The sequence below is a fragment of the Amphiprion ocellaris genome, chromosome 3, assembly GCF_022539595.1.
Source record: "Amphiprion ocellaris isolate individual 3 ecotype Okinawa chromosome 3, ASM2253959v1, whole genome shotgun sequence".
NCBI lineage: Eukaryota > Metazoa > Chordata > Actinopteri > Pomacentridae > Amphiprion > Amphiprion ocellaris.
Window position 1 is genome coordinate 24526525 of NC_072768.1, and position 12211 is coordinate 24538735.

At 41.2% G+C, this 12211-nt stretch overlaps 1 protein-coding gene across 2 annotated transcripts in view; it reads left to right on the forward strand.

The window, feature by feature from the left end:
- The window catches only part of met (MET proto-oncogene, receptor tyrosine kinase), a 79602-nt gene that overhangs the window by 23207 nt on the left and 44184 nt on the right, over positions 1-12211 (forward strand). For both annotated transcript variants that reach the window (XM_023276607.3, XM_023276606.3), the window contains exon 3: positions 6845-7048. In XM_023276607.3, the coding sequence (XP_023132375.2) occupies positions 6845-7048 (204 nt within the window). The remainder of the gene's footprint in view (positions 1-6844; positions 7049-12211) is intronic.

The window sequence follows — 12211 nt, forward strand, 5'->3', positions numbered from 1 at the left end:
ATTTAGAACTTAGAGCTGTGTTTAGCATCAATGGAAAGCATGTGTAAATCAAAGTCTTTCAGCGATTACCTCAATTCCAACTCCTTTGCTGATGAATTATAAAGGTGTGGATGGTGCAGGAGGGGCGCTTGCACTGTGGTCAGTATTTGCAGTCACCCTTGCAGATGTGTTTTACTAATGTAGGACATTATGTGACATCCAGCTTTTCCCAGCCTATATACAACCCAATAATTTGTGAAAGTGGTCATCTGCCTTTACAGGCACACAGCTGAGTGTCTTCAGTGTAGCAGTGCAAATAAGTATTATGAATGCATATAATTTGACCGAGACTATGAGAGGAGGATGTGAAATATAAAGCCAAAAATGAAGAGGGCCAAGAACAGAGCTCTGAGGTACTCTATATTTAACAAAGAACATAGTGAAGTGGTATTATTATAACAAACACACTTTTAGAGAAATACAAAAGCCCGGCCAGCGAGGTCTTCTGATCACTGCTGGACTATACAATGATCTGTGGGGTTTGTAGGAAAAGAAACATCATGAACTACTTTAGTAGGTACAGTTTCGAAAGTGACGCTTAAACCAGATTGAAAAAGCGCAAAGAGATTACTGAGGCTGAGATACCTGAACGCTTTGGTATGGTTAATAATCCAAAACACTCGGTTTGGAGTCAAACCAACTTAACTGATTCCACTTTGACTCTCGGAAATGAAGATAGATAGTGCAATATACTGTGCGTCTCCAGCACAGGAAGAAAAAGATTGTTTTTCCTTCACATATTTACCTGATGATTACCTTGAAGGTTAAAACACTGTGTTGCTAATTTTAGGGAAGAAAATTCAGTGTGAGAACTGTGTCTGTTTGTCTTTATTGTAAATATAATTATCTCATTCTTCAGACACTGAGGAAACTTCAGAGCAGTTGCTGCATGCAGCCTCAGAGGCTGGCAAATGACAGTCATGGAATTTTACATGAAGCATGTCTTTTGGAAAGTAGCGATTTTAGAACCCTCCAGTTTGCTGCACTCAAACAGCCACAGTAAGCAACAGCATGATGCCATTTTCAGAACAGTGTCTATTTTGGAAAGCACTCATATTTGCTTAATGACTTAAATGAATCCAAAATCCCAAATTCTATGCCCCATAGAGTGTCCATTATCTGTGGCTCGAACAGCCTGTATGCTGTGAAACATCAGAACAAATAGGAGGTTAACTAAATATGTTTAAATGTGTCTTAATCTGTCAAGCTTGAAAAACTAGAATAGTTTTTGTTCTCAAGTGTTTTTTTCTCTAGGTGTCCAGTTTTGGAATCAGATGTGTCAAATGGGTTTGAAATAGTGCAAAAATTTTCCACTGTCTCATCTACAATCTTTATCTGTTAGACTAAACACTGTGCAATGATTACAAGATGATATATCACTATCATTAGTCCTTCACCACAAGCTGTAGAACAACAGTAGCTGTTCAGATTTAGTAAAAAATAAACGTGTCCCTACAGTCCGCTTCAGTTTGTTACGATACTATTTTACTATAAGTATCACATATTCTCCCTGTCTTCTGTTGGACCTGTTTATGTGTGAGGCCATTTTCTGCCCATGGCCGTGCCCACCTCGGGGCCCCATCATAAACAAAGCTGTAGTCCTGCCTGGTGTCTGGGGGAGGGGGGGCATCCGAGGGCAGGGCCAGCTGCACTATAAGCGCCAGGGTCCGTGTTGGCCTTATTGTCTGCCTCTCACTCCCTTAACTGTCCCTAACACCCTGACGCTCCTCTACAACACACACACGCATGCAAGCACATGTTAACACATGACTGCGTGTGCCACCTGTGTATTCAGACACACACACCGTGGTTATTACAGCTACTCAGAGTCAGGTTGCAGAGGATCGTGCACAGAGTCCAGGTGGAGTACTGTAATGTGTGACCCACGCTACCGCAACAATACCCTCCCCCCAACACACACACATGCACAAACACAAACACAACCGTGGACCCATATGTGCTTGAACATTCCTCCGCATTTCACTTTCTCTAAAAAATGCATTTCCACACACCCCGACGACAACCAAACCACTCCGCAGTCTGGAGTGCACAATTGCACAAGCGATCTGCAGGTCAGAGGTCTGTTATTCCAGTGAGAGCGCCAGCTGAGCAGCCTGCAATGAGACGGACTCCATGCGTTTGTGCATGTGTGCAAGTCTGCTAACTCGGGGCTAAGCCTCCACAACACAATGTGTATTTTTGTACATTAGCACAAGCGCCTTTACCCTATTTTTGCACTGCACAGTTCGTATCCAAAGCCTCCTTTGCCAGTAACCCAGTCCATGGTTTATAATTCAGGCATTAGTGTGTCTATTCACACAGGACCCAGGGGCCACAGTGAGAGTATGAAAACGACATTAGGCTGTGTGGATCACCTTTCACCCCCTCTTTTGACTCTACTGAGCAGTGCCGCAGGCTTTGGGAGCTCCACGACAGCGAAACCCTATCGCAGGACCGTTGTTTCGGGGACAATGACTCCTGGTTAAGTGTGGGGCAAAAGGTGTATAATATCTCACGTATGTGCCCCATGGTGCCTGTTTTACGGTTGAAAGACACGCTCACAAAATGGCTTGAAAGATGTAGAACATCAGGACCACTTGCTAACACCATAAATCTTCCTAAAGATGAATGTAGCAGAAACATGAAAATTTGCCTGAAATTTAACTTGAGCTTCTAATGAAATCATGGGGTTATTGATTAGTGAAACTTTACTAGTGAAACTATATACTGTCAGATAACACCTTGTTTTGTTATCAGTGCTGAAGCTGCAGAGAAAAGATGTCGACTGTTAAAACTGAACTGCAAGAATATGGCTGGAAAAACATAATTAGGTATTTTATAACACCATACATCAAAAGTAAGCAGCTTAAAATTTTACAACCGTGCTGGAGACTATGTGGTAATATGGATGCCAATCATTCTCATGTATTTTGGAACTGTGCAAATGTTAGACCCTTTTGGCAGAATATTGTAAAGGTAGTTGAGGAAATCTTTGGCTACAAGATATCAAATGATCCACGGACTATGTACTTGGGTCTACCATCTAAAGAGGAGGTACATGTGGAGGATATGTACCTCTACAGAGTGATCTTGTTAGCCTGCAAGAAAACCATAACAAGGAACTGGATGAAAAGTGCCATTTTAACTGTGACACAATGGAGAGAAATTATGGTCGAAATCTACGTGATGGAAAAGATGACCCATTATTTAAGACTAATGGACAAATTTGAGATGGGAGAAATGGACACACTATATAACTCAGTTGTAAAATTTGTAAAATGTATATCCTCACTACAGTAGCACCCCAGTTTGTTTGTTTGAGGTTCTAATTTGTTGAAAAATAAAATTTGTAAAATAAAAAGTAAAAAAAAAAAAAAAAAAAAAAAAAAAAACTGAACTGCATGTCAGAGAAAAGTGGATACGATTATTATCTCGATTTCAATGCCATTTCTAGACCTGTGTAGCAGATAGGGCTGGACCATATAGCACAAAAATCTTTGCTGATAAAATGTTTCCTTTCAGTTGATATTGATAATTATTGATCACTTAAAGACCTACTAAGCCCAGGAATAACAGGCTCAAGTATGCAAGTATGACAGAATGATCACACCTTGATACACAATAAAGAAAGAACACAAAACGTAGGTGCAAAGAGAGCGACGCTGCCACACTGTGTTGAAGTTAACCACACTGCTTTTTGAATTTTTTGTATTGTTTTGTATTTTTTTTCTTCATTAGTTACACAGATATTGAGCTGTAAATCATTGTCAATGTGTTGAGTATCGTTGTATCATGATACCATTGTTATCAACATATTGTGAATTACACTTTGATTTTAACCCCCATTCTAAAGCTACTATTAACAGGGTTAAAGCTCACATGAAGACAAACATTTTCTTACTCTTTCTATCAAAGTAATGTTGAATTTCTTGTCTGACTATCTTCAAGTTTGCTGTAAAAAATTCTGTTCATATCTGGCCAGTGTAAACTTTTGCTGAAATTATATGGTTCTTCTATGTCAGGATTCTATTTCTCTTCATTAAAGAATATGTACTACCGTTCAAAAGTTTGAGGTCACCCAGACAATTTCATGTTTTCCATGAAAACTCACACTTTGATTCATATGATAACATAATTGCACAAAGGTTTTCTAATCATCAGTTAGCCTTTCAACACCATTAGCTAACACAATGTAGCATTAGAACACAGGAGTGATGGTTGCTGGAAATGTTCCTCTGTACCTCTATTTAGATATTCCATTAAAAATCAGCCATTTTCAGCTAGAATAGTCATTTACCACATTAACAATGTCTAGACTGTATTTCTGATTCATTTAATGTTATCTTCACTGAAAAAACTACTTTTCTTTCAAAAATAAGGACATATCTAAGTGACCCCAAACTTTTGAATGGTCATCTGTTTGAGGTCCTTATCAAACTCTGAGAGACTTCACCCTCTTGGGGAACCTGTTCACCTCCATGGCATGTGTCAGTGTTGGGTCTCTAAAACTCGCTGTCTCCATGCCAAGAAACCTCCAAGCATAACAGCAGCGGAGCTTCAAACGAAGCTTGTCAAAACAGTCTTTCCACTGTCCAATTTCATTGCCTTGATCCTCAGGAATACCTTAGCAGAGGCAAAGGAATGCCTCCTAGACCTTTTCAGTTCGTCCTCCCACCGTCCTGCTCCGCTTCAACAAACACCCGAAAGTCCTGTTTGTTTGCTCTGAAAATAATCAGCCTGGGGTCTGTTTTTTAAGCCGCGTGGCACAATCTTTTCAGTGATTTCTCTATCTGCTGCATAGAGGAATTCTGGCGGGTTTCTGTGTTTTTTGTACGTGCTCGGTGCTAGCTGTTCTGTTTGGAAAGTGCAAGCAGGCGTTCTGATAGACCGTATTTTAAACTGAATTTCCTGGAAGAGGTAGACATTGTAAAGGTGTTCTCACCCACAAAGATAAACACATCAGGAACAGCTTGCCATCTTGTTTGAAGACAAGAAGATATTTTATCAGCCTTAACTCTCAGGTTTTGTCAATCTCTTATGTGTCTACTTTCTTGCGTATTCGTATCGTTATCCAATTTTTAATCAGTTTCAGTCTCTATCTGTCATCCTTTATCCAATTTGAACTATTTTTCTTCTTTTTACACTTAGTAATTCAGTGCAGATCAGCTGGCTTCACCACCTACCAGCTGTGCGTTTGGCATCAAAACATTCAATCTTTCTGCCAGCTTTCAATTTCCTCCACATTTTCCTTGGATTTAGCTTTGCCATTGTCTCCCCAACTGCAAGCACTGGCCTCGAGGATATTTAATTTAACCAGGGTTTGTTCCTGCGTGCTTGAAAGTTAGCCAGGCTTTTCTGCCTTCTTTGCCTTTCCTCTTCATGAGGTCCAGTTTGTCTCAGCTAACGTCATCTTGGAAGAAATTTAAAAAAACTTTCCTGATTTATTACTCAACCATTGTTCTCCTCATCAAAGCTTGCCTTTGAGATCTACACTAAACAAATGATGCAGCAAGTTCCACACAAACCACAAATAATGACCTTATGACCTCTGAATTTCTTTTAGATGGAGATCAGGAACCTGTAAGAAATCAGAACCAACATTTGCACAATACAATGCACAATAAAAGGTCAAATCTAAGGAATCAGCTACTATAGCTAATATTATATGCATGAATAGCACTTTGTGTGAATGATGGCGTCCACAAGTTGTCATAATCGTTCCACCTGTACTCCCGCCCCTCTTCTTGTGACTCAAGTGAAGAGGTCATCATCCACTGAAGCTGAGAAAACAGCAGAAAGCTGAGGCCTGGTCAAGCGGCCAGGTCAAGGACCTTAAGAGCCACAAGAGGCCTGCCACCCTCTGGGTCATTAATAATTAATGAAACCTGAGGCTGGGACAGGAGGCCATGACTAAACACAAAAAGAACCAGAGCAGAGAGTGAAGGGCTGGGCAGTAAGGGGAGTGGGAGGGGGTCACTGATAGAGAAAAGGCCCTGAATCCAACTTTGGCTACAGTCTCTGCTTTCACTATATGCTCCAAAGGTTCCAGACACAACAATCTGCACAACCCAGCGACATTTGAAAACCAAAGAGAGGAGCCGGGGAAACAGATTTTGCTTCTAAACTCATGTGAAGAGATTGAAGTTCAGAAAGAGGAGGGTGGAGAAAAGGAGAAAAAAATGAGGTTTCACAGTCGGAGAGAGAAAAAGCAGTTGAAGGAATGAAAAGCACCATGAAAGTCTCCTCGCTGTTTCCCATGAAATCTTGCCATCCTCAAACCTCTGTTCAACAAAGCGTGCGCTTGCCCTAGAGGTACTATCGCGCTGAGACCTCCATTACGAGCACGGTCTGATGAAAGAGTAGCTAAGGGGGGCTTAGGAGGTTTGGCTCTCAACCCTCCCCCATCAGGGCAGATATGAAAGAAGATAGTTCAACATGATATTATATAACGAGTGGTTTGAAGGACGGTCTGTTTGGACAAAGGGATTCAATCTCAGTCTCTTTTGACAGTGCATTGTCAAACTTTTTTGGTGATCAGCAGTCTTTTCGTGGCTCCTCCAGTTTTCTATTCTTGTGCAAGTTCACTGATTTTGACTACTAGTTTCCTCAAGTATGTTTTTCAGCGTTAAACATGACCACAGTGATGTTTCTGACAGTTCTTGGCTGCATATTATGCCATATTAGTATCATGTCTGTAACCACAACAGAAATCACTCTCTTCACTGTTATTCACACTGAATATTTTGTTATTCTTGAAGCACACTACAGGGAGTTTTCTCTCACTGACACTTGCTCTTTCTTTCAGAGTTTATCTGACGACTGTGACCTGCACGAAGGAATCCATGAGGGGAAAGAGGGGAAGTACCGCTTGCAGGTGACCCAGTTTGTCCAGAGGTTGGAGTACTGGCACAAAGACTTGACAAACACCTTGGTTACCTCAATTACCGTGGTGCCAGTCCATGGCCGCGCCGTAGCATACCTAGGAACCGCAGATGGACGCCACATACAGGTATAGAATTCAGTGGTGGGGTCATGATTTGCCTGTAAAATGCTAGCAGTTTGGCGTAAACAGGGACAATGAGGTTACTGCGGCCAGTGCAGTTTTCCTCTGTCATTGTTCATGTAAATGTGGCAGGATGTTGGTACGTGAGGAGTGAAAGTGCCCTGCTGAAGACACAACATAGAGGCAGCTGCAGGTGCCTCTCCTAAAAGCAGGTTGGGGGAAACTATGACCAAGCAGCAGGGTTTTTCTGTTTGCACAATTTGCTTACCTTTGAACTATGCTCAGTGAGCCTCCAAAAATAGTTCCAGTTTGCCATCTGAGCAAACATAGTCCCTTTAGCCTATCAGTGTCCACACCAGCAGTGGATTTCACTTTCCTGAGCTGTTTTCAGTGTCTCATACGTGACTAGTCTATACTGCTTCTTTAGCTATTCAGTCATGCGATGGTTTTATAAAAGTAGAGTAGAAACTAGTGGCTTCTAGTTAATGTATTTCATTTATACCTCTGTATCCTGCTTAAAGAAAGTTTGAGAGGGATGATTCCAACAAGATTTACAACTGTCAAATGTTTAATCCAGAAACTTTCTTAACAGATATCTTAAATCACGTGGATCATTCAAAAGTAAAGACATTCCTCTTTCATTTACCTCTAATTTCACAAGACTAAACTGTAATCTGAATCACATTGACCACAATGAATATGCAGGTATTTTTCTAATTGACACTAATGTGAAACTGGCAATCCCTCCATTGCTTTCCTTTTATAAATGGTATGTACTTCATGTGGCTTCATAGCCACCTTTGAGGACAGGCTTCAATTTAACTTAACTTATATTTGCAGCACTGACATTACTGACATCTGTGCTTTCTGCATCTTAGAAATTGCAGTTTTTGCTATCAGAGAGGTGTTTCTAGAATCTTCTCAGGGCCCACAATACAAGATATTTAACCTTCAGGTAAGCAGTGATTTTGTAATTTATAGGTGGAAACATGTTCTGATTGATAGGTTAATATTAGGCTAAATTTGTTTGAGATGAGAAAGATTCTGTGATAAAATTACATAGAAGTGTCTGGGTTGTAGAGACATACTGTTGCCTAACTTTAAAACTATGATCTTTCCAATTAAACTGAGCCCAATTTTATGTCTAAACATGCAAATCACTCACTTTGTGCTTACTGAGATATCTTTGCATGACTTTCCAGGCTGATACAGAGCACATGAAAACTTTTTTAGCTTTTAGTGCCAGTGCACCTGCAGTTCAAATGAGAATTTGGCCTGTTAGAAGTCCGTTAGTTGCACAACAGTCATTACAATTGCTGATTATCAAGGTAAAATATAGCATTTTGGCATTCGGCTTAATTAACTCAGTATGACAAGCCTGCCTTGCTGCATCTCAGACTGTGACTCACTACTACTACTTTCCCTTTTCATGTGGTGTGTTTTTATTTCCGCTGTCCACTCTAACAATAAAACACCCTGCATGCGACGGTTGCAGCTGCAGAGTGAAGCGCAGTGAGTCACGTTGCATCGATGCATCAGTAAGAAACTATGGCAAATGGAATGAAACACAAAGTAAAAGCTGAATTACCTCACGTGTTTTTGAAACACAAGAATGAAAAGACATGCAAGGGGAAAAAACAGCAAGAGAGACGTGGAAAAAGGGGCTGACAGCTGCACGGAAAGACAGCGAGGAATGGAGGGAGGGCAGAGACGGCGGTAGTGGGCTGCGAGGGGCTTACGAGCCCAACGGCACGTTAATGGCGAACGGCGGGCTTCACGAACACGTCCCCTCGCACGGCATTTTCTACTCGCTGAGTGTCCCGTGCAGCTGTTGCTGTGTGTTTCTCTACCACCAACCACCACCCCACCCCACCACACTCCCAGGCCCTCCTTCAGTCCTTTCTTGTTTTTTTTTTTTTTTTGTGGTTGGCTGAATTGGCTGAAGTTCATTGTTGTAGCCAAATGTCTGAAGAGGAGACCAGCTGTCCTGCACTGCAGAACTTGCCGTTTTATCAAGAAACATGTCCTAAAAACTTTATTTTCTTGAAACAACTGAAGAAATCTGCCAATGCACTAGAAATGTTTCAACTTGTTTTTTTTTTTAAATAAACTAACTTGACTCAAGAAACTGTAGAAAAAAATACTCGATTCGCATTTTTTATGAGTTAATAGAAAAAAGGAGAGAGGTATGTCACAGAATATTATGTTTTATAAAATTTTAATGGATACTGTTCATATTACAATTATTGTGAACAATATCTTGATTGCAGTGCTATCACAGGGACAAATCTCTGCCCTGGTAGGACACTACCAGATTGAAACTAAGGTGAGATGATGGAGATAGAAGGACAGAGAAGGACAGACAGAATGGGAGGCATCAAGCATTAGAGAGGAAAAGAGGACAAACATGACAGATGGTTTAAAAAATACTTTCCAAGGGACAAAAGCCAAGCAAAAGCAGAGAAAATTTAGTGAGCAAGAGAAAAGGATGAAGTGCAAGGACGATTGTTGGAAAGACAGTAGAGGACGCTGAAAAAAAATTGACAGGAATCTGTGACATCCTCTCACTCATTCCTATTTAATTTGCCCATTGCATTGAAACAGTCTTGCTTACTTTCAGAAATGAGTTAACTGGTAATCAGGTAACTGTAAGGAACAGTCATAACCCATACTGTGTTTTTTGGGGGGTTTTTTACTTTCATGTCAGAGCTCTTTTGCATCTGCAAACTTACGAAGCCCAAAGTCCACACTGAAGAGAAGACACTGCTTTTTGCCTGCCCAAAGAACCTCGTTTGGAGTCCAGGCTTTTCTTCTGTTACTTATTTACATCACTAGGTAATGCATTATATAATCCCTGCCTAGTGCCTAGTTTGAAATGCCCTCAAACTAAAAATGAGCAGTTCTTTTGCAGCCCACCTTTGTTTTCTGGCTGGAAACACCTCTGCTAGGGCTACACATTTCTGCTAATATTCAGTAGATATGGGATCACAGTAAGTAACCAGTGTTACCTCTCTTTTATTTGGCCAGTTAATCCGTCAGAACAGACTGAGTTGTTTCAGAGATGCTGCAGAATGTGTGAATGTACATTAAAGCATGTAAACGCATTCTAGTAGTCCCCAAAAGAAACTTTTAACCTGTAAATGTGTATAATATTAGCTATTTAAACATATTCCACAAGTATCAAGCTTATTCGATAAAGATGAACAGTAAGGATATTACCCAAATTGGTCTTTGAGAGCAGCATCACAAACCGATGCTCTGGTTCAGCTTTGACCTGATATACTTGCAGAAGATGTGTGAGTGCCCAGTTTTGGTTTAATCTCCAAATAATATAATTAGTATACTTGTTAACTCTCTTTCTGATCACAGGTAGTAAACAGCAACCTTGTGCTCCCAGATGGCAGCTCTTACTGGGTGTGACTGCAGTGTCTCATTCACTTTTCCCGTTGTAAATCACCAAGGCATACATTTGCTGTCTCAGTCTAAAGCTAAGCAACAACAAGAACCAATAAGAGGTGGTCATCTTTGCTATGGCAGCTCATTTCATTGTTAGTACGTTAAAAAGAACCTGTCAGCTTTTCATATATTTCAGTTTCCTGTTGGCTCCCAGCGGACAGGGGAAAAGGGAACATAGCGTAGAGGCAGTAAAAGAAAAAGTGTTGTTCGCCCCCAGTGGACTCCATTCTGGCTCAGGAAGTGTTTCCCTCAACTTCATTGGGGCACTGTGGGAATGGCACAGTGGCTGTGTTTATAGGCCAAACTTCCCCCCGCCTGCTTAATACAATAAGCTGTAATTTACACCGCTATTACCTCCAGAGAGATGCCTGTTGTATGGCTCCATCCCCAGAGGAAAGCCACCTATTATACTCGCTGATACAAAGCTAACGTTGATCATGAGGCTCAAACAGTGGGAGGAAAGATGCTGGAAAACAAGACGTTTCTGAGAGTGAGTGGTTTTTTAGCCAACCAACAAAATTACATTTCAGATTTACGAGGCAGAGCATTTTAGACATTTACCAAATGCTTTGGCACAGGGTGACTTACAATAAGACAATAAAACAATCTGTAAAAGCATCATGCAGTGTTTTGTCCAATATAATAAATCACACACCACAACTGTCCTCCCCGCAGTGCCACATCAGTGTGTTACAGGCCGCCAGGTGTGCTTTACACTCTGTGTGTGACTTGTTTTGCTGACAACACCATAGCGCAGTGCTTTGTTTTTGGAGGAGAAGTCGCATTGCAGCTCCATCCTGAGAGGGAAAAAAGTGTATGTGTCCGTGGGCTATATCTATCTGTGCGTGTGTTTGTGAGTGCATGTGGGTGTGTGTATAATTTAGAGGGCTTCATGTAACTGGAGTAACCACACACCCCATTAGGGACCCTGTTCTGTTCTGTTTGCTCCGAGGCCTGTAATTGTAGCGTAACCACAAATGTTAAATGCTGCTCCAGGTGTGTTCACTGCATGTGTGTGTGGGGAATTCTCTGTGTTTTTCTGTCACTGCATGCATTGGAGCGGCTGTGCTCGTTTTTTGAGGATATGTGGATATGACATGGTTTCATGAATTATGATGAAGTTTTGCAAGTGTAAGAAAATAAAGTAAATAATGTCGACTGCGGGCTGCACAGGGGCTTGGTGGTTAGCACTTTCGCCTTGCAGCTAGGAGATCCCCGCTTCATGTTCATCTTTCTGCATGGAGTTTGCATGTTCTCCCTGTGCATGTGTGAGTTTTCTTCCTTACACAATCCAAAAACATGCTGAGGTTAATTGGTAATTCTAAATTGTCCATAGGTGTGAATGTGAGTGTGATTGTTTCCCTCTATATATGTAGCTCTGTGATAGACTGGTGACCTGTCCAGGGTGTCCCCTGCCTTCGTCTTAAGTCAGCTGGGATAGACTCCATTCCCCTGCGACCCTAATGAGGATTAAACAGTGTTTAGATAATGGATGGATGGACTACCTACTGCGATAAGTATATAGTCTGCCAACTATATATGCACTCTTAACTGTTAGATAATAAATGAATATGTGTATTCTTAGAAGCAGGATGGAGGTAGTTAGAGTAATTATTGTATAGCTGTCCACTACTGTACAACTACTACAGGGTCCTGGTGAAGCGTTCACTCTGACTACAGGCAGTTCCATGTTGGCATACAGACAGCTTTGTA